Source organism: Hippocampus bargibanti, linkage group LG17 (genome assembly GCF_051943395.1).
Source record: "Hippocampus bargibanti isolate YZ-2025 linkage group LG17, ASM5194339v1, whole genome shotgun sequence".
Classification (NCBI taxonomy): domain Eukaryota; kingdom Metazoa; phylum Chordata; class Actinopteri; order Syngnathiformes; family Syngnathidae; genus Hippocampus; species Hippocampus bargibanti.
Genome location: NC_142750.1, coordinates 15,596,731 through 15,620,537, shown reverse-complemented (window position 1 = coordinate 15,620,537; position 23,807 = coordinate 15,596,731). Strand labels below are relative to the sequence as shown.

The 23,807-nt window shown below is 43.4% G+C and overlaps 1 protein-coding gene across 3 annotated transcripts in view; it reads left to right on the top strand.

Moving 5' to 3' along the window:
- The window catches only part of LOC148885970 (voltage-gated potassium channel KCNC1-like), a 77,486-nt gene that overhangs the window by 37,767 nt on the left and 15,912 nt on the right, over positions 1–23,807 (top strand). For all 3 annotated transcript variants that reach the window (XM_089018991.1, XM_089018990.1, XM_089018989.1), the window contains exons 2-3: positions 11,380–11,511; positions 13,794–14,655. In XM_089018991.1, the coding sequence (XP_088875117.1) occupies positions 11,380–11,511; positions 13,794–14,655 (994 nt within the window). The remainder of the gene's footprint in view (positions 1–11,379; positions 11,512–13,793; positions 14,656–23,807) is intronic.

Genomic DNA, 23,807 nt, shown 5'->3' with positions numbered 1-23,807 from the left:
CAAATACAACCTCCTGCTCCCTCCTGCCTGCTTTTTGGGATCCGCACCCGCCATCACCACCTTGCAAACCCTGACAGAATTACCCCCACCAACCATCGGATCCCGCAGGTACAACGGACCCCTCTCATTTCCACCCTGTGCCTAGCAACGCTACGTCCACGTTAGCCCACGCCTCGTCAAGTTTGCGTCACTCGACGAGCCGTAACGTCCACGTCAACGTCCGGCCGAGACCTCCTTCCAGGTGGCCGTCCAGGGTGACACTGGGTGTCTGGCAGTGCACACCCACGTCCAGCCACGCTGTCGTCGTGCATGTTTGAATTGAGTCACATCCACGACGAGCCGTGCAACATCCGCGTTCCACGTAAGTCCGAGACCCCACTCATCGCTGGATGTCGAAGCGGCTAAGGACTGGTCTCGTTTCCCCGGTGCCGGGCGGTTCGTGTCCACGTTAGCCCACGCCTTGTCGAGTTTGAATTGCGTCACTCGACGAGGCATAACGTCCACGCCAACGTCCAGTCGAGACCCGTTCCCATACGGCCGTCCAGGGTGCCACTCTGCGCCTGTCAGTGCAACGTCCACGCTGCCCCATGCGTCGCCGCGTGAACGTGCGGGAGGGATCGCACTCACGCCCACGACCATCCGTGCCACGTCTTCGTCCACCCCAGGCTGTGTCCCGTTCCCATCAGGCCGCCCATCATATGCTGGAGAGGCAACGGTTGCCGTCTCCACCATCGTTTCCAGGCGAGTTGGACCTTTTGGGAGACTGTTGGGACTTCTGGAAGCAGTCCCTTGAAGGGGGGGTACTGTCATGATCTGGTTGGCGACCAATGGGTGGCGCTGTCGGCCCCGCCTGCACCTGCACAGGTGCCGGTCGTTTCAAATCAGTCAAACTGAAAAGGACACCTAGCACGACCATTCGGTGTCGGGTAATTGTTAAATGGCATTGAATGCTGTTGAACACATTGTATGCTGTTGGATGCAATTGTATGCATCGTGTGCAGTGCATGTGTTTGTTTAATCTTGGCGGACTTTTAATCTTGGTTTTCTTTTGATACTCTGTATTTTTTACATTCAGATGATTTTGATGTTTTACATTTTGTTCCTGCTTACTTTATTTTAATACAATTTCTCAAATACAACCTCCTGCTCCCTCCTGCCTGCTTTTTGGGATCCGCACCCGCCATCACCACCTTGCAAACCCTGACATTTAGTTTGAAAGAAGAGGCAATATTTTCCTGTTGTAACTTTGTATAACTTTCATAAAATTTTGTATGGAGTGGAGCTAGTAAATAGAGCGACCACTGTATTTTCATTTTTATTGTTGGACCGTGAGTGTACCTAGTGTATCACATGATTCCAAATTGACTACATTCTATAACCGCAGCAGTTAATGACTAATAAACACCCAATTGGTGGAATGAACAAAGTGCAAAAGAAAGAACTCGTTGAGATCTTTAGCGTGCTCACGATGCATTTGCGAGAATAATGACTTGAGATGGTCCTACTTCTTTAGATCGTACAAGTAGGATGTTTATTTGCCAGTATGCAACCGAATTTCTCAGCATTGTACAAGAAGTCTGTGACTTTGATGGCTGTCAATGGACCGGATGTAGCGTTGTGGCTGGGTTGCCAGATTCGCTCAACATCAAGCATTATGCATCATTCATGTTAGTAAAAAATATTACAGCATTGCACAAAATGGAGGATCTAAAGAGTTTGATGTTTCTCTTTATTTGTAAGTAGGTTCGTTGTCAGATCTCCCAGGAAGGTGACGCGCAGAGCTTGATCGTGGCGTGGATCAAGCCACAATCAAGCTCTGCGCGTCACCTGCCTGGGAGATCTGACAACGAACCTACTTACAAATAAAGAGAAACATCAGCTGCTTTTATACCATTTTCAAGTGTGTGATATGTGTCAGGGTGAGACGCACATCAAGGAGATCAAGGAATTGAAAAACATTAAAGCTGCGGTGCGCACCGGTGACGCCACAGATACAAAATAACTGTTACCTAACCCCCCCCCCCCCCACACACACCCCCACTGATACTCAGTTTGCTGTAATGTAAACAAAGATAGATAGAACAATGTGAACTTGAAAACAATGGGTGTAAACTCTCAAATACAATTGTTTTTGCATATTGGTAGTCGTCAATAATGAAATCACCGACCCATATGATTTTGATCACCTTGTCACTTTTTGACTATTCAACATCCATATAATAATCGGCTCGGTTTTGCTTGCACTCATTATCAGTTAAATAATCATGTAAGACCATGTTGCAGTTTCGGCCAGATTCTTTGAGACCGTAAAGTGATTTTTCTAGTCTGTAAATTAGCCCATCATCTATTTCTTCATAACCTTGTGGTGGTTTCATGTAAATGTTATATTCCAAAGGCGCATGTAAATACGCTGCTCTCACGCCCATCTGGTGAAGGAGTAAATCTTCCTGAGCTCCTTTTTGAAGCACCACTCTTATACTTGTTTGATTAGCCGTTGGTGAAAATGTCTCTCCATAGTCTATGTCCTTCACCTGTCTGTAGCCCTTTGCTACAAATCGTGCTTTGTATTTGTCTCTGCCATCTACATCACGTTTGATTGCCTATACCCATTTACCCCACACTGTTTTCTTGCCCGCTGGTAGGGTTGTTACAGTAAATGTGTAGTTGTCATTTAATGACTGAATTTTCTTATGCACGGCTTTTGCCCATGATTGAGAATAAGTTTATATCATGGCCTCTGCATATGTTTGCGGAACACCACACACTGCTCTGTAACAGTAGTCCACTGTGGTGTGTGCCCCATCGTTATCACTATACTCAACCACAAAATCATCAAAGTGACTAGTTATTGCACCTTTTTGGCAGCATGAATATGCCAGTACTGTTTTTGCCTGGGAGGAATGTCGGTGCCATTTGACTATCATTTACTGGACAGCTCTGGGGCCATTGTGCTTTTTTTGCGCCTGTAATGGGCAACATCTTCACAGCCCCGCTTTGTTCAGCGGAAAGGTTGTTGCTGTTGGACAGTCGCGCTGGATGGATGCATGGCTTGAGGAGGAGGAAGAAGAAAGGAGCATCATTGCAGAGCGCCGATGCCTATGTGGAACGGTCGCGGCTTGGAATTGAAGCGGAGACAAGGAGACATGTGAGACAATCTCTTCTCATCAATGGATGCTACAGCCGCTTCTCCTCCACATCGAGAGGAGCCAGATGAGGTGGCTCGGGCATCTGATTAGGATTCCCCCGGGACGCCTCCTTCGTGAGGTGTTCCGAGCATGCTCCACTGGCAGGAGACCCCGGGGACGACCCAGAACACGCTGGAGAGACTATGTCTCCCAGCTGGCATGGGAACGCCTCAGGATCCGCCAGGCCGAGCTAGAAGAAGTGGCTGGGGAGAGGGAAGTCTGGGCTTCCCTACTGAAGCTGCTGCCCCCGCGACCCAACCCCGGATAAGCGGCAGAAGATGGATTGATGGATGGATGGATCTGCATTCGAACTGCTGTCACATGGTGGATTATGAGCGTGTGTGTCTGAATTGGAGAGCATGTTGTGATTGTAGTTTTGTAACTCATCGTTTGCCTTTTAAATTGAAAAAAATAACAGTATAATTGTTTTCTAAGGTCAATTTTGTCATGTCTTGAGCCCATTCGTCCAAGCACAAACAGAAGTTGGTCTCAAATAATATTTTAGGACAGTGACTGAACAATTCCGTCAAGCGCCTTTATTATTGGGTGGGGTGGGGGGTAAATGATCAACATCACACACTTCTCCACTGACACGAACAAACTCCTCTTTCAAGATAACCCCAACTCCTTTTCTCTTTCTGTCTTCACCATGATAGAACAACTTGAATCCTGACCCTAAGCTTCTAGCCTTGCTCTCGTTCCACCTGGTCTCCTCAACACACATTATGTCTACCTTCCTTCTCTGCATCATGTCAAACAGCCTTTAGCTGACTTGTTCCTACATTCAAAGTTTGTACTCTCAGTCCTATACTCTTGGCGTTCCACTTCTCGAACAACAGCGCCAATGGCAGTCGTTGTTAACCCGTGACTCGGCCGATCCAGTATGATATTCAGAGGTTTGATTCGCAGATGTGTTTTGCCAAAAAATTTATGTCGTATGCCCTTCCTGACACAACCCTCTATTTTTATCCAGGCTTGTGACCGGCACAATAAGACGTGAGCTTGTGTCCCCTAAGGGTAGATTTTATATATATATATATATATATATATATATATATATATATATATATATATATATATATATATATATATATATATATATATATATATATATATATATATATATATATATATATATATATATATAGGGCGGCCCGGTAGCCGAGTGGTTAGCACACCGGTTTCACAGTGCAGAGGTCGCTGCTTCGCATCCCGGTCTGGCCTCCCTGCGTGGAGTTTGCATGTCCTCCCCGGACCCGCGTGGGTTTTCTCCGGGTCCTCCGGTTTCCTCCCACACTCCAAAAACAGATTGACCACTCCAAATTGTCCCTAGGTGTGAGTGTGAGAGTGACTGTTGTATGTCTTTGTGTGCCCTGCGATTGCCTGGCAACCAATTCAGGGTGTCCCCCGCCTCGTGCCCGAAGACAGCGGAGATAGGCTCCAGCAACCCCCGCGACCCTAATGAGGAATAAGCGGTACGGAAAATGAGATGATATATATATATATATATATATATATATATATAAGCTGCTGGGATACGGAAATTGCAGCTGGGATACGGAAATTGCAGCAATTCTGTCCAGGATAAGTTGCATTGAAAATGGATCAATGGTTTATATTTTCCAAATTCAACATGCGATATGGGTGTGCTTTCCATGGCTTGGCCACACATCTCTTTTCTACCATCTGCCTTTTTATTTGGGAACCACTTGTTCGTTCTATCCTTCTCTCGTCCCCTTACTGACAGTTTCTCTCTCTCTCTCTCTCTTGCTTACTTGCACATTCTCCTGCACATAAATGCACTTAGGTAATTAGAATCTTCTTACTGCATGATGTTGTAGTATTTCCTGTCACGTCATCCAATAACTTCCGCTAAATGATATGGTCTTTTTCGTATTCCCGCAGGGGGGTGTAGGCTGAGCGATTAGCTAACAGCTGAAGTGTAAAGTCACCGCACCATAATTGACTTTTGGTCACTCGATTGATTTGAATTATCAAAAAAGATCACACAAAATCTAGTTTGACACCGCCTTCCTGGTTAATTGTTACATCCGAACTGATGCGCTTCAGTCATCATTTATTTGCCCAATTTTTTCAGACAGAACTCACCAAAGTGGGGCATTAATTTGTCCTTCTCCACTCATGGGTGTTTTTAGCTCAATGTTTTGGGACATTTTCCTGTGAAGAATGACTAATGACAAATCGGAATGGATTGGATTAGCCTTTATTAGTCTCACAGTGGATACATATAGTGCCACTTAGCAGTTTTTTTTTTGACAACGATACTAGTGCAGCGTGTACTACCGGAAACAAATTCCTTGTGTGTTCTACATACTTGCCAATAAAGATGATTCTGATTCTGATTCTGATTTCACAGCAACAAAGTTATGAATTATTATTATTATTATTATTATTATAAGAGAAAAGTGAATGAATTAGTGATGGCTTCATGTGCCCGCCGCTGTCATATTTTTGATACCAATTTTTTTAATGACTTTTTTTAGCACACCGGATTTTTAAGTTTTTTTTTTTCTTTTTTCTTTTCTTTTTGAGTCGATAAGTTTGACGGTAAAAGCGTGTACTATATACATATACATTTCCTTCCTTTCCTTCCAGGCTCTCTGCAGCTCCTCTCTGAGCCCTTGGTATTTCTCGAGTTTCTCATGTTCCTTCTTTCTGATGTTCCCATCACTCGGGACCGCTACATCCACGACAACGGCTTTCCTTTCCCCTTTATCTATGACCACGATATTTGGTTGGTTGTCCATTACCATCTTGTCAGTCTCTATCTGGAAGTCCCACAGTATCTTTGCTCGGTCATTCTCCACCACCTTGCGAGGTGTTTCCCATTTTGACCTTGGGGTTTCCAGTCCATACTCCGCACAGATGTTTCGGTAGACTGTGCCAGCCACCTGGTTATAGCGCTCCATGTAGGCTTTCCCTGCCAGCATCTTACACCCTGCAGTTATGTGTTGGATTGTCTCAGGTGCCTCTTTGCTCAACCTACACCTTGGGTCTTGTCTGGTGTGGTATATCCCTGCCTCTATGGCTCTGGTGTTCAGGGCCTGCTCTTGGGCAATCAGGATGAGTACCTCTGTGCTGTCCTTTAGGCCAGCCCTCTCTAGCCACTGATAGGACTTCTTGAGATCAGCCACTTCTGCTATGGTTCGGTGGTACATCCCGTGTAGGGGCTTTTCCTCCCATAATTGTCCCTCTTCCAGCACCTTATTCTCTGTTCCCCATTGCCTGAGACATTCTCTGAGTACATCATCCGTTGGAGCCTTCTCTTTGATGTATTCATGGAGCTTGGATGTTTCATCCTGGACAGTGGCTCTCACACTCACTAGTCCCCGGCCTCCTTCCTTACAGCTTGTGTACAGTCTCAGGGTGCTGGACTTGGGATGGAACCCTCCGTGCATGGTGAGGAGTTTTCGGGTCTTAACATCCGTGGTCTGAATCTCTTCCTTCGGCCACCTTTTTATTCCTGCCTGGTATCTGATCACTGGCAGGGCATAGCTGTTTATTGCCCGGGTCTTGTTCTTGCCATTGAGCTGGCTTCTTAGGACTTGCCTCACCCGCTGGAGGTATTTGGTCGTAGCCGCTTTCCTTGTTGCTAGTTCGAGGTTGCCATTGGCCTGTGGTATACCGAGGTACTTGTCGCTGTTTTCAATGTCTGCTATTGTTCCTTCAGTGAGTGAGACCCCTTCAGTGTGGACTACCTTGCCCCTCTTAGTCACCATCCGACTACATTTCTCCAGCCCGAATGACATTCCGATATCACTGCTGTAGATCCTGGTTGTGTGGATCAGGGAGTCTATGTCCCTTTCGCTCTTAGCATACAGCTTTATGTCATCCATGTAGAGGAGGTGACTGATCGTAGCTCCATTTCTGAGGCGGTATCCATAGCCTGTCTTGGCGATTATCTGGCTGAGGGGTTTCAGTCCTATGCAGAACAGCAGTGGGGAGAGTGCATCACCTTGGTATTTGCCACGTTTGATGGACACTTGCGTTAGTGGCTTGCCATTGGCTTCAAGTATGGTTTTCCACATCCTCATCGAGTTTGCAACGAAGGCTCTGATTGTCCTGTTGACCTTATACAACTCCAAGCATTCAGTGATCCATGTGTGTGGCATTGAGTCATATGCTTTCTTGTAATCAATCCAGGCTGTGCACAGGTTGGTATGTCGGGACCTGCAGTCTTGTGCGACTGTTCTGTCAACCAGCAGCTGATGTTTGGCACCTCTAGTATCTCTACTAATGCCTTTCTGTGCTTTGCTCATGTATTGATCCATGTGTCCACTTATCTTAGCCGCAATGATGCCTGACATGAGCTTCCATGTTGTGGAGAGACAGGTTATTGGCCGATAGTTAGAAGGAACTGCACCCTTTGAGGAATCCTTCATGATCAGGATTGTTCGCCCTTCGGTTAGCCATCCTGGGTGAGTCCCATCCATCAGCAACTGGTTCATTTGTGCTGCTAGGCGCTCGTGGAGAGCTGTGAGTTTCTTTAGCCAGTAGGTGTGGACCATATCCGGGCCTGGTGTCGTCCAGTTTTTCATACCTGAGACTCTTTCTTGTATATCTGCCGCTGTGATGGTAACTGGGTTCTGTTCAGGGAGGTTGCTGTGCTCCTCTTTCAGAGTCACCAGCCATTGTGCACTGCTGTTATGTGCGACCTCCTTCTCCCTTATGCCTTTCCAGTATCTTTCAGTTTCCAGCCTTGGAGGGTCTGCTCTGCTGTTAGAACCCTGCCACTGAGCGTACACTTTCGCAGGTTGTGTTGCGAACAGCCTGTTTATTCTTCTGGCCTCATTCTCTTTTGTGTACCTTTTCAGGCGACTTGACAAGGCCTGGAGCCTTTGTTTGGCAGTTTCGAGTGCTTCAGGTATGGTTATCTGCATGTAGCTCTTGGGTATTGGCCTTTTATTCACACCTCTCAATTGACTCACATCTTTCCGAGCCGCATTGATCTTATCCTCCAACCGTCTTTTCCATGGTGGGTAATGGATCTCGTGGCTCTCATGGTTGCTCTTGTAGCCAAGCATCTCTAGGATCACTCATGCCGAGGCGTATATCAGCTCATTGGTTTCCGTGATCGTTTCGGTCGGGATCGTTCTCAGTGCTGCATTCACAGTTTCCATGAGACTTTCAGGTGGTACTTCACATAGCCGTTGTAATCGGTTTCTCAGTTGCCCAGTTGTTTGGGGCTAGCTTCCCAATCTCATCATTCATTGGGGCTTGCCTCCCAATCTCTGGTTGAACCTCTTCCTCTGATGTGGCAGCCTGGGGCCCTTCACCTCGGAATTTGTGTTGTACCTCATCAATCTCAAGTTGTGATAGCAATTGCCGTTTGTGGATATTGGAACACTGAGCTACTAGTTGTTTCGTGGTCAACCGTGACTGTGGGTTTCGAAGTAACCATTCAGCCCCCATTCTCCGCATGTAACCCCTCTTACTAGGGTTGCTTGAGTAGTAGCATTCCAACAGTGCCATGTTATCGCATCTCGTCCATCTCCGCTTTGTTCCAGTAGCCCATTTTTCATCAAGGTGCTCTGGTTTCCCAGCACCTGACGCAGACCTTTTTTTGGCCGGGCGACGTCTGAGCCGGCATGTCATTCCATTTATTGACTCTCATCATTGTATGAGGTAGGCATTAGCGTGAAGGGTCTTGCCCAAGGACCCACACTGGATGATGTTTTTGTGCTAATTTTCTCTGCCCAAGTGATATATATCTATATATATATATATATATATATATATATATATATATATATATATATATATATATATATATATATATATATATATATATATATATATATATATATATAGATAGATAGATAGATATATATATATATATATATATATATATATATATATATATATTAACTGACATCAGAAAAACGTTTTATAGCATCTAAAATACCCAAAACACGCAGTATGATATTGTTATTCAAATGCAAAACACCAATAAAAATGACTTAAAGTGTCCAAAATCTGCAAAAAAATTGAGCTGCGAATTGGGCATTTTCAGAAAGTCCTGCCCCCAGTTCGTGACGTCACGCCAAGACGTCTTGCACTGCTGCAGATTCAAAACAATGGCTTCAGATTCGGAGAATATGCTTTCTTGTTACACATCCAGTTATGAATATGATTCAAATAGTTCTGAAGAGGAAAGTATACATGTTTGCAATCGATTAAATAATTTATTTGCTGCCATTATGAGGAAACATTGAGAGGAGATGTCTCAACGAAAAAGAGGCACAAAATGGCGACCTCCTGTGCCCACCTCTGTTTCCACAGGCTGATAAATTCCTTATATGGAGCTTGTACATCCTCTTCTGGCGGCTTTTTGGTGCAACACGAGGTGCCCAGACCAAACAAGTACAGCAAAATACATTGACGTGATGGAAGGACCGCTACAATGCGTCTTTTTTCGGACAGGGGTGTTCCTTTCGTGACGTCACGTACGGACTCGTCACCAACTTAAAAACAAGACTTCCTGAATATTCAGCACAAGTCTTAAAACGTAAAATATAGCTATATGCGATGGAATCTTATTAAAATACGCTCAGTAGAAGTCATTTGAAGCCATTTTACAAATTATGGACACAACTTGTCTGGAGACGTCGGTTGTCCTTTAAGTATTTTTTGCTACTTGATAGCATGATATGCTGTTGGCCGTCGTACCGCTGTGTTTGAAAGGGTTAAAACTATATTGACTGTAATTTGTTGATGTAAAAACACCCCACGTGGACAAAGATTCAGTAGAAAACATAAGTTATGTTGTCTGGGTCCCTTTTAATATGCTTCAATCCACCTAATGAGTGCATGTTTGTGTGTGCATATGAGAAAGTTTGTGTAACCAGGACAGCTCTAGATAGGAGTGTTAAATTAGACCATGGTTAATAAGATGTGGGACCCAATGTGCTCTCTTTAGATTAGACGAAGACTTGGTGACCTGACACACACACTCACAAACACACACACACACACACATGCACAGGCACAGACACTCACCCACACACGCACACACACGCATACACACACTTGAGTTTAATAGAGAAAAAATACACTGAAGGCTTGAAAAAAATACTAGTTGTATGTGTATAGTCTATAAAGGGTGTTTGATGTTGGAAAAATGATAGATCTTAACTTATATGTAGAATAGTCTTTCAACATTCCTGACACAACCCTCTGTATTTATCCGGGCACGGTAAGATTACAGTATTGTCATCAAATGGTGAGTACAGTTTTGCTTTTTTGAATGTTGCTGTGCTGATGACCATTTTGTGTTTGGGAGCCTTTTACTGAGCATCTTCATCTTTATTAAATTCATCGAGTTGCTTGATCTGTAGCCACCAAGGGACATAAGCCAGTGTCTTCTTGTGCCGGTCCCAAGCCTGGATAAATACAGAGGGTTGTGTTAGGAAGGGCATTTGACGTTAAAGCTTGGCAAAACAAACATGCGAATCAAACCTCTGAAGGTGGATGACACTGATTCGCTGTGTCGACCCCTTAAAAGGAAAAGAAGAAGATATGCAGGGTACCTGACATAATTTCTAATCAGAATCAGAATCATAAAACCTTTAATCGTCCCACAATTGGGAAATTTGCAGTCCACAGCAGCAATTTGAAAGGGGATGGGGTGGAGGGGGTGAAAATATAGAAAAACAAGATATCCTAAGCATAGTAAAAATGTCAGCAGACTGAGATGTATACTGTAAATGTGCAAAACCGTTTCATAAAAAAAAATTACATTTTCTCATTATTGATATGGTACCTACTGGACTTGAATTTCCTTATCCTCATACATATCACACCATTTTTTCCAACTTGTATCCATCATGTCTCTCTGGCCGAGGGTGCTGCGATCACTGAGTTTGCAGCATTGAGGTCATTGGCTCTCACATCATTGCTCCACTATCCACGGTGTTACAGATACCCCCTAACGGTTGCTTGCCGTTATTACAGCTTTCACATGGTGCAATGGCTCAGAAACGCAAAGTTAGTCTTGAACACACTATTGAACACCTAAATGCAGTGTTTAGTTTGGAACGAGCCAAAGAAAAGATTGGTTACAAATATGACAGCTGGATGTGGTTATTTTCTGTCAAATTTCGACACATTTCGAACTGGAAACATATTAACCCTCCCAACCCCTTCTCACTCCCTCAACCCCCTGCCTCTGCAGTATGTGGCATTTGGTTCCCTCTTCTTCATCCTCCTCTCCATCTCTACGTTCTGCCTGGAAACCCACGAAACCTTCTACACTATATACAACCTGACTGAGAATGTCACTGTCAAGAATGTGACGCACGAGGAGGTATGTGATTTGAATCAGTTGATTAGTGGGAATGTGCCCCATTGTAGATTTGTGGGGTCTATCTTGCATTCATAGCCAAAATACTGAAAATGATTGCCATTTGAGATTGGTTTGAATGTTTTAAGAATATTTTAAGAGGAATAAATAACACGCATTCACAACCACAAGTCAATCAAGACAATATTATTGGTACCCTTTCTTTAACTCATTTATGCACCCTGTATACTTGTTTACAAGATAGGTTGTCCATTATCATGTCCCCAGAAGGGTTAAAGATGTAAAAATAAACAATGGCCAGTAAAATAACATCACATTGACATAAGCAACGCTTCATAAAAGCTTACTTAAAGGACAACCGACGCCATTTTTTTGTTTCCTACCTGACATCAGAAAAACGGTTTATAGCATCTAAAATACCCAAAACACGCAGGCTGATATTTTTAGTCAAATGCAAAACACCAATAAAAATGAGTTAAAGTGCCCCAAAACTACTTCAAAATGACGCCGGAAATGGCGAATTTCAGAAGGTCCCGTCCCCTTGTTCGTGACGTCACGCCAGGACGTCTTGCCTTGCTCTAGAATCAAAACAATGGCTTCAAATTCGGAGATGTTTTCTTGTTACTCATCCAGTTATGATATATGATTCAAATAGTTCTGAAGAGGAAAGCATAAATGCTTGCAATCAATTAAAGAAGTCCTTTTGTATTAATTCGAGCCGTCAAGACTGCAATGTGGCGTCCCAGATGATGGCACCCAAGCTCCGTTGGAAATGGGCTGATTTGTCTGCTGGGAATTTGTGTCAACTAGAATCAAATAGTAGTCTTGTTGCAACACACAACGATTCACCATCACGTTATGTACGTGTTTTCCTTCTAATTTCGCCATCAAAACGGATCAACACGAAGTTTTCAGACCAAACAAAGTACCCAAAATGCATTGTGTGTTGCTTTCTCGGTCAGGGGCGTTCCAGACGTCACGTCACGTCAGGCATCAGTCAGGCATCAGCGCGACCCTTAAAACATAAAATATAGCTATATGCGGTGGAATATTTGTATAATACGCTCAGTAGAAGTCATTTGAAGTGATTTTACAAATTATGGACACAACTTGTCCGGAGGCGTCGGTTGTCCTTTAAAACTGACTTGGTAAAACCTATGCTGTGCAAAATATGGCCCAGTTGTCATTTTCGGCTCCATTCATTTTTCAATGCCCCACAACATGACCAAAAAAAAACCAACAACAAAAACATCGAGAAAATCTAAAAATGACATTTGACATGGGCTGCAAGATGACTGAAAAAAGGGGATGGTGGGCAGAGTGAGTAAGCAGTGTGTCAGAAAAATAGGTGATTTTACAAGCCATACATTTATATATTGGATTGGATTGGATTGGATTGGATTTGCCTTTATTAGTCTTGCAGTGGAGAAATTAACATTTCACAGCAGCAAAGTGATGAAAGAAATGAAAGTAGAAAAACCAAATATAGGAGCTGCTGGAAAGGCAGCCACTCTCGCGGCGCCGTCTTGAAGTCAAAAGAACAAAAAAAACCTAAATAACAAATAACATGACAACACAAAGACAGAGAGACATCTATTCTTAAGCACTTTCTGTAAACTCTTTATCACATAAAGCAGTTCCAGATGAAAGAGGAGAGGATCAAAGTGTCTCTTCACCAGTGGATTTGGGACGTCATGGTGGAATGTGCACGTCGACTATTGTATTTGCTTGATATTTGAAGATACAAATAAACCATTTAGGATTAAAAGAATAACATTGTTTTTCTTCAAAACACTGGATTGAATAAAGATAACTTTATTTTAGAAGCAAAACTGGTTTCTTCCACATTGTGCTTTACAGTTGATTTATTGTTTCCCTTCACGTTTAACAGAAAGCTGATGAAATTAATGAGACAATCCAAACCTCATTTCTTCACTTAACTTCAAAAAGTAAAAAAACAAAGTTCCCCTTCTATCCTTTTATTATTCTAAATGCGGCCCTGAAACAAAAACGTTTGGACAGCCATACTTTATAGACAAATTCAGGTTACTGAAATGAGATATTTGGCACATTTCACTTTCACAGCATTTTAATAATCAAAAAAAAGAATGTGAAGCATTTTCAAATTTGAAATATTCATTGAATATTTAACAATCTGAATTGAATGTTTTCGCTGTCATTTTGTGTTCATTTCACATGCTTATTGCTGCAGTACAGTACTATCTGAAGGTGTCAATGAAGGATTTGGTTGATTCAGTCTAATTTGTGTTGCTTCCATTCTACAGACAGTGTTTGAAGTGGTCACAGATGGATGGCTGACGTATGTTGAGGGTGTCTGCGTCATTTGGTTCACAATTGAGGTGCTACTGCGTGTTATCTTCTGCCCTGACAAAACAGAGTTCTTCCGCAGTGCCCTGAACATCATAGACATTGTTGCTATCGTGCCCTTTTACCTGGAGGTAGCACTTAGTGGCCTTTCCTCCAAAACAGCCAAAGACGTGCTCAGCTTTCTGCGTGTGGTTCGCTTTGTCCGAATCCTGCGCATATTCAAGCTCACTCGACACTTTGTCGGTTTGCGGGTCCTGGGCCACACTCTGAGGGCGAGCACCAACGAGTTCCTGCTGCTCATCATTTTCCTGGCACTTGGGGTCCTCATCTTCGCAACCATGATTTACTATGCTGAACGCGTAGGTGCTGACCCAGATGATCCAACCGCCGGTGCCCACACTGACTTTAAGAACATTCCCATTGGGTTTTGGTGGGCAGTGGTGACCATGACAACACTGGGCTACGGAGACATGTTTCCGAAGACATGGTCAGGGATGTTGGTGGGCGCCCTCTGTGCCTTGGCCGGTGTGTTGACCATCGCTATGCCTGTCCCAGTCATTGTCAACAACTTTGGGATGTACTACTCCTTGGCCATGGCGAAGCAAAAACTCCCTAAGAAGAGGAACAAGCATATACCCCGTGCACCACAGCCAGGCAGTCCCAACTACTGCAAACCGGATGCCCTCGCCATGGCAACCGCCTCGCCACACAGACTTATGGGCAATGTTCTCGGGCCTGGCATGGTGGGATCTGGCAGCATGATGGGTGCCGGAGATTGTCCACTGGCACAAGAGGAGATCATTGAAATCAACAGGGCAGGTATGTGATTGACAGGAAAGTAAGTCTTTTGTATTTTATACGGTTACTGGGAGAGCCTTTTATATATCACCCACTAGACCTCTTCAAAATTGACCTTTTTCTTCAAACATATGGAAACTGATATTATTCCCATTCTCCAATGTGTACATTAGCTAAATATACCAGTTATTGTGATCTTGGACCTTAGCTATGCCTGCCTCAAGAGGTATGTAATTTTATTGTTGCCGTTTTTCAAAAACGCAGCAAAATTTGGGATATTATGTCCTTATTTTCATTGTAGCTTTCCAGAGGTTAATGCTATAACATTCAAAATGGTACCCAATGAAAGCTAATAAAATGTTCTTGCATATGGTAGTAAACACATGAACACCTGTGTTAATTTTTTTTTTTTTTTTTTTTTTTTTTTTTGTTATTTTGACTTCAAAACGGTGCCGCGAGAGTGGCTGGCTTTCCAGCAGCTCGTGTATTTGGTTTTTCTACTTTCATTCCTTTCATCACTTCAATCAATTAATTTTGATACCACAGCAAGCAGCAGTGGCATCAACAAGGGTGCAGCGAAGCTTATTGAAGAAAAACTAGGCACAAAGCTATTCTACTTCGCTTGTCGCCATCACATATCAGAGATAATAATTGGAAGTGTATGGAAGGCTGTGTTAGCACGGTCAAGAGTCCTGACAACCCAATGTTCAGCAATGTGAAAGAGAAGTGGGACAAGTTGGTTAAGGACTGCCCAAAAGTTCTGGGCCGAGTTGAACAAGATTTGAAACAGAAGAAGACAAGCACAATTGCAGTCTTAAGCAATTTCCTTGAGGAAGCAAGTCCGAGGGCAGATTACAGAGAGGTGGCAGAGCTGTGCCTGATCCTGCTTGGTGAGGAACCTCCTCGAGGTATCCACTGGGCCAAGCCAGGTGCCATTCACCAAGCCCGCTGGATGGCCAGGAACATTTACTGTATGAAGATGCTCATGTTTAACAAGGAACTAAAATACAACACGGACACTATCTTCAAGCTGGCGAGGGGGAACAAGTTCCTGTCCTTATTCTACACCAGCCACTAGGTGACCACCACATCTGCAGCTGATGCACCTATCCATGACCTACAGTTTCTGAAGAACATGCTGCAATATAAGCAGTATGACTATGAACTGGCAACCTCTGTTCTCAAGAAAATGAACAACCACCGCTGGTATCTGACCCAGGAACTAGTGCCATTCATCTTGTTCAGTTCACATGCCAGCATGACCAAGTTTGCCAAAGAGAAGCTCGCAGTCAAGCTGTCAGAAACAGAGAAACCTGAGTGTTACAGGAAAGGCAAGCCAGTGTTTCCTGTCATCAAGGCAGCTACATTTCTCACAGACCTGGTAGGGCCAGAGTCTCACTTTCTGTTTGATGCTCTTCGAGTGAAATGTGACTGGCTCACTACTCCTGCTGACACCTGGGAAGACAATGACAGCTACAGGAATGCACAGAAGTTTGGTCAGTGAAAGTGACCAATGATATGGCTGAGAGAGGTGTGAAACTAATGAGTGACTTTGCAACTCAGATCACCACTGACCCAGAGCAAAGAAGCTGCTTACTACAAGTTGTGGAGTACCCCAGGAAAAAAATAACAGTTTCAAAAAAGCCACATTGAACAAGTGATAATACATGTATTAGTAACATCCTAGTTTCTTATGCAATATATGTGTCAGTACAGTGCTATCATACTACCAAACTGATTTTTTTTGTAGTGTCCCAGCTGTTTGTCAGCATTAAAATTAGCTAAAATTTACACAGGTGTTCATGTGTTTTATTGTGCTTACCACCATATTCAAGAACATTTTATTAGCCTTTATTTGGTACCACTTTCAATGCTATAGCATCAACCTCTGGAAAGTTACAATAAAAATAAGGACATAATATCCCAAATTTTGCAGCGTTTTTGATAAACGTCAACAATAAAATTACATGGCTCTTGAGGTAGTCATAGCCAAGGTCCAAGATTACAATGACAACTTCTTCTTTTCCTTTCGGCTTTTCCCCTCAGCGGTCCCCACAGCGAATCAATGTCTTCCACCCATCCCGGTTTTGGATTGGATTGGATTTGGCTTTATTAGTCTCGCAGTGGAGAAATTTACATTTCACAGCAGCAAAGTTATGAAAGAAATGAAAGTAGAAAAGCAAAACATAGGAGTCTTGAAGTCAAAAGAACAAAATAAACTAAATAACAAATAACATGACAACACAAAGACACAGAGAGACATTCATTCTTAAGCACTTTCTGTACCCTCTTTGTTACATAAAGCAGTTCCAGATGAAAGACGAGAGGATCAAAGCGTCTCTTCACCAGTGGATCAGGGACATCATGGTGGAATGTGCACGTCGACTATAAGCTAAATGCTGAAAGCAAACACGCAGCTGTAGCATCCATTGACGAAAAGAGATTGTCTCACACCTCCTGTCCCCCATAAATCAGCTTCAATTCCATCCCGCGACAGTTCCATATACGCATCGGCGCTCTGCGCTGACGCTCCTTCCTTCTTATCGCGGGCTCCTCAAGCCATTTATCCATCCAGCCGCAGACTGTCCAACAGCACCGACCTTCCACTGAACAAAGCGGGGCTGTGAAGATGCTGCCCATTACAGGCGCAAAAAAGCACAATGTGCATCCTCTTCTCTTCTTCTCTCACCTTCATGTCCTCTTTGACCACATCCATAAACCTCCTCTTCGGTCTTCCTCTCGGTCTCCTGCCTGGCAGTTCAAGGCTCAGCATCCTTCTCCCGATATAGTCACTCTCTCTCTCCTCTGGACATGTCCAAACCATCTCAGTCTGGCCTCTCTGACTTTCTCTCCAAAGCCTCTAATATGAGTTGTCCCTCTAATGTACTCATTCCTGATCCTATCCAACCTTGTCACTCCCAAAGAAAACCTCAACATCTTTAGCTCTGTACCTCCAGCTCTGCTTCCTGTCTTTTCTTCAGTGGCACTGTCTCCAGTCCAAACATCATGGCTGGTCTCACCACTGTTTTATACACTTTTCCTTTCATCCTAGCTGAAACCCTTCTATCACACATCACACCTGACATTTTTCTCCAGCCGCTCCAGCCTGCCTGGACACGCTTCTTTACAGTCTTTTCCACACTCTCCATTGCTCTGGACAGTTGACCCCAAGTACTTAAAATCCCCCACCTTCTTTCTCTCTTCTCCCTGCAGCATCACTCTTGCACTTGGATCCCTCTCATTCACACACATATATTCCATCTTGCTGCGACTGATCTTCATTCCTCTCCTTTCCAGGGCATATCCCCACATCTCTAGTTTCTCCGCCACCTGTTCCCTGTTCTCGCTACAGATCACAATGTCATCTGCAAACATCATGGTCCAAGGAGATTCTTGTCTAACATCGTCTATCAGCCTTTCCATTACCATAGCAAACAAGAAGGGGCTCAGAGCTGACCTCTGGTGGAGTCTCACCTCAACCTTATATTCCTCAGTCACTCCGACAGCACACCTCGCAACTGTCTTACAGTCATGATACATGTCTTGCACCATTCTGACATACTTTTCCGTCACTCCAGACTTCCTCATGCAATGCCACAGCTCTTCTCGGGGCACCCTGTCATACTCTTTCTCCAGATCTACAAATACACAATGCAATTCCTTCTGACCTTCTCTGTACTTCTCTATCAACATTCTTAAAGCAAACACTGCATCTGTCATACTCTTTTTTTGGCATGAAGCCATACTGCTGCTCACAAATGTTCACTTCTTCTCTTAGTCGAGCTTCAACTACTCTTTCCCAGAGTTTCATTGTGTGGCTCATCAACTGTATTCCTCTGTAGTTAGTACAACTCTGCACATCTCCTTTGTTCTTAAAAATGGGCACAAGTACACTTCGTCTCCATTCTTCAGGCATCTGTTCACCATCTCAGATCTTGTTGAATAACCCAGTCAGGAACACCACCGCCACCTCTCCAAGAAACTTCCATCCCTCATATGGGAAATCATCAGGCCCGAGTGCCTTTCCCCCCTTCATCCTCTTCAGCGCCCTCCTCACTTCATCAGAATCAGAATCATCTTTATTGCCAAGTATGTAGAACACACAAGGAATTTGTTTCCGGTAGAACACGCTGTACTAGTATTGTCGTCAAAAAAAACTGCTAAGTGGCACTATACAGTTCCATTTTGGCTACTGTTGAAAAAATCATCCTTGCTAATGCTTGCTACGTCTTGGTCCACAACAGTCACGTCTTCTACTCTTTGTTCCTTCTCATTTTCCTCATTCATCAATTCTTCAAAGTACTCTTTCCATCTTGCCATCACACTAATGGCACCTGTTAATACGTTGCCATCTCTATCCTTAATCTCTTGTCTTACCTCCTTCCTAAATGTCATGCAACACTCTTCCTTTTTCAACTAACACCATTTTGTCCTCACTTCGGCCTTTGGTATCGTCATCTTCCTCACTGCCAGCGTCATACTACACACCACCAACCTATGCTGTCTGGCTACACTCTCACCAACCACTACTTTGCACCCACTGATTTCCTTTAGATGGCACCGTTGACACAAAATGTAGTCTACCTGTGTACTTCTGTTTCCACTCTTATAGGTAACCCTATGTTCCTGTCTCTTCTGAAAGAAAGTATTCACAATAGCCATTCCCATTCTCTTAGCAAAGTCAACCACCATCTGTCCTTCAGCGTTCCTCATCTGGAATCCAAATCTGCCCATCACCTCCTCATCATCTTTGTTTCCTGCCAACATGTCCATTGAAGTGTCCACCAATTACAACCCTCTCACATCCCGGGATGTCCTGTATGACTTCATCAAAGTCCAACCAAAATTTCTCCTTCTACGCCAGCTCACATCCTACTTGTGGGGCATACCCACAAACAACACTTAACATCACGCCTTCAATTTCTAGCTTCAGACTCATCATTCTATCTGATACTCTTTTTACTTCTAAGACATTCCTAACAAACTCCTCTTTTAAGATAACTCCATTTCTCTTTCTGTCTTCACCATGATAGAACAACTTAAACCCTGACCCTAAGATTCTAGCCTTGCTCCCTTTTCACCTGGCCTCCTGGACACACAGTATGTCTACCTTCCTTCTCTCCATCATGTCAACCACCTCACTACCTTTACCTGTCATTGTTCCTACATTCAAAGTTCCTACTCTTAGGTCTATAGTCTTGGCGTTCCATTTCTCTGTTTTCCTCCGGGCACACCTCCCTCCTCTCCTTCTTCGACCAACAGTAGTCAATTTTCCACTGGCACCCTGAAGGTCAACAGTACCAATGGTGGCCATTGTTAACCCGGGCCTCGACCGATCCGGTATGGGATTCAGAGGTTTGATTCACATATTTGTTTTGGCAAAGATTTTTACGTCGGATGCCCTTCATGACACAACCCTCTGTATTTATCCGGGCTTGGGACCGACACAATAAGAAACTGGCTTGTGCCCCCTTGTGGCTTCTTTCAAGATAACAATAACAACAATACGTCTGTGTAAGCTCTCAGTCGTACAGGAGTGGTCCATCGATGAGAAGGTTTCTCATGGATTGTATCACCTTCGCATAGGTCAGCGCTACAGATTGTAATGAGCAATGTGGGTGATTAGACCTCTTCAAAATTGACCTTTTTCTTTAAACATATGGAAACTGATATTATTCCCATTCTCCAAGGTCTAAATTAGCTAAATATACCAGTTATTGTTGTTGTTTTTTTTTTGTATTGTTTGTATTGTTGTTATTCGATGAGAAGGTTTCTTCAGCCGTCATCTGTACAAAAGTGAAGGTTTCGGACGTTTCGCCTCCTATCCAAGAGGCTTCGTCAGCGAACTAAAGTCTGACTGGTCGTATCGGCCCTATTAAAATCTTAGCGAAAGAACATAGATGGTTTGCAAGGGGGGTAAAAGAAGCGATTCTTATAAAACAACAAAATCCTTCATTAAACCGGTCTGGTGGGGTGAGGTTCAATTTGGATCGTTCATACAATAGCCTGCTTAGGCAAAACAGGTTAGGCAATTTTCGTAATGCTGATGAGAGTCGTTATGCTGATGAGGTGATACCGGTGGGAGTGGGGGTAATAGGCCAGTCGTTAGTCAGGAATGTAGGAACAATCAGTGGGACCACAGGGAGGGGTCCTCTGCCCCCCCCCCCCCCAACCTGAGAGTAGGGACCTATCATAGCTGTGTCCGGCGCCACCATGTCTGGACATTAGGGATATATAAATGGGGCCGATACGACCAGGCAGACTTTAGTTCGCTGACGAAGCCTCTTGGATAGGAGGTGAAACGTCCGAAACCTTCACTTTTGTACAGATGACGGCTGAAGAAACCTTCTCATCGAATAACAACAATACAAACAATACAAAAAAAAAAACAACAACAATAACTGGTATATTTAGCTAATTTAGACCTTGGAGAATGGGAATAATATCAGTTTCCATATGTTTAAAGAAAAAGGTCAATTTTGAAGAGGTCTAATCACCCACATTGCCCATTACAATCTGTAGCGCTGACCTATGCGAAGGTGATACAATCCACATTTTTAACCATCACCAACACAATTTTTCACCTTATAATAATAATAATAATAATAATAATAATAATAATAATAATAATAATAATAATAATTTTTCAAAAAACAAGTAAAGTGCATGCCAGATTCTTTTCAATCATAATTTGAAAAAAAGAAGAAAAAAAACGCACATCAAATAGAAGTCAAAAATACCCTTGAAGAAGGTGCTCTTGGTGTAATAATGTGTATTTACAACAAAGTGCAAAGTACCGGTAACATTCATGTCGAGAAAGGCCTTTAAAAAAGCCACGTAAAAATGTATATGCACGTCAAAGAATCTGTATTTGAGATAAATAAAATTTGCTTCAGCATGATTGACGCAGAGGCAACAAAATATACCACACCAGTTGTCAAACATGGCAGGGGAGGTGTTTATGTACATGAATGGTGTCCAAAAAAGTTCCAGGACTCATATTACAAATGATGTATTTAAAACATAAACTACATACATGAGCTTCAGTTTGGACCAGCTGATCTACCAGCACATCTACAAAGAGATCCGGCGGTATCATTTTGTTCAATGTGCAAATGGCTGCGGTGTTTGCTCATAATGCACTAAGCATCTGACAGCTCTTGTGACGCCTTGTGATTTTAGGTTGTTGTCTTTCACAACCCCAAGACAGATATCAAGATTTTTAAAATGTCAGTGAACGTCAAGACTGGAGAGAGAGAGAGAGAGAGAGAGAGAGAGAGAGAGAGAGAGAGAGAGAGAGAGAGAGAGAGAGAGAGAGAGAGAGAGAGAGAGAGAGAGAGAGAGAGAGAGAGAGAGAGAGAGAGAGAGAGAGAGAGAGAGAGAGAGAGAGAGAGAGAGAGAGAGAAAACATAAAGGGGGGACTTATTTACAAGAGTTTGCCTTCACCTATTTATAGAGAGTGGAGACGATATTGGACAATGTAAAAAAGAATCCAAGACCAATTAGGTAGATGCCGTGATACCTCAAACTTTTTGCCTCATGAACATTAAATTCGCGAACATATAATCTCGGCTGACAAACTAGTTTTCGGCAGATGAACAAAACCATGCGGAGCGCCACGGTGGCTGGCGGACTACTTTCCAGCGGAACAACACAAAACCTCATGGCCGAACAGCGCCACGGTGGCTGCCGGACTAATTTTCTTCACACCCTTTTTTTGAGTGCGGACATGGTTTGTTATCGAGGATACATTTGCTATTATGGGACGGAAAAAGACCCCACCACAGGCTAGTGTTCAGCCGAAGAGGACACAAAAGAAAATTACGGTCAAGCAGAAGAAGGAGATCATCAATGAACAGGAACGAGGTGTGCGTTTCTGTGACTTTGTGTCCCTGTACCAGTATGCTAAGTCGACCATTGCTACAGTACGTGTGGCTAAGGGTGTTTCTATGTTGTCTAAGCAACAGTCTCAGGCAATAGAAGAGGTTGAAAAACTTCTGTTGATTTGGATGAAGAAAAAGCAGCTAGCAGGGGACATTGTGAATGAAGGTATTATCGCTGAGAAAGCACTGCAACTTTACTCGGACATCATCAAGCATCAAGAGGCACCTACATCAACTACCATCACAAAGGTAAATAAAACAACTTTATTATACTGTAAAGTTCATTTCTTTAATTACAATACTAGCTAATACTAATACTAATACTAATACTAATACTAATACTAATACTAATACTAATACTAATACTAATACTAATTATAATAATAATAGCACATTTATTATACATAAAATGAGGTATATTTTGTGTATTTGTGTGTGTATTTTGTATGGGGACCTGGGAACGGATTGTTCTCATTTTAATGGTTGCTTATTGGAAAAAAAAATGTTTCGCCTTACACACACTTTTTGGGAACCAATTAAGTTTGCAAGCTGAGGTATCACTGCACATATATGTATCACATTTACAGCGATAAAAAGCAAATATGTTGTCTCTGATTAATTTGATGACTTTAGTATTGTCATGAGCGAGTTGACAGCTGGGCGGGGCCTCCGCTCCCGACGTCCGCCAGCTGCTGTCAATTCCCTCATCACTTGGACATTTAAACCCGACGGAAGATACTACGCCTCGCACCTTGCCTGTACCTCGAATGTGTTTTCAGTACGTGAGTTGCTTCGCCCGAGGAATTTATTAGCTACGATCGTGTCGGTTTGTACGCCCTGTATCGTATGCTGTTTTGCACCCTCGTGTGCCTTTTTATTTTTCTTCTCGATAGTGAGGTAGGCGGGTTGCCCCCGCTAACCCACTAGCCTTGCTGTTTGTCACTTTTTGTTCAACAAGTTGTTTCCGGGTCCGCGTTATATCGGACCCGCGCTTTTTGTTAATAAATCATCTGCCAGCACCAACGCCTCTGTCACCTGCATAGCGATCAACCCCCAATTACTACGTTCCAACTCGTCAGCTGCCACTGTCGCCGGCGGAACGTGACAAGTATTTTTCCATGTAGAGTACATTCATCTTGTAAGAATAAAGCCCTATCATTTCCAGCCAATACATTGAAATACTGAGCAGATAGTGCTTTTCATGTGAAAACTTTAGGGTTAAATGTTTTTCGTAATGTTCTGCGTGGGATTTCTACAAGTATCCCGGTTTCCTCCCACCTTCCCCAAAAA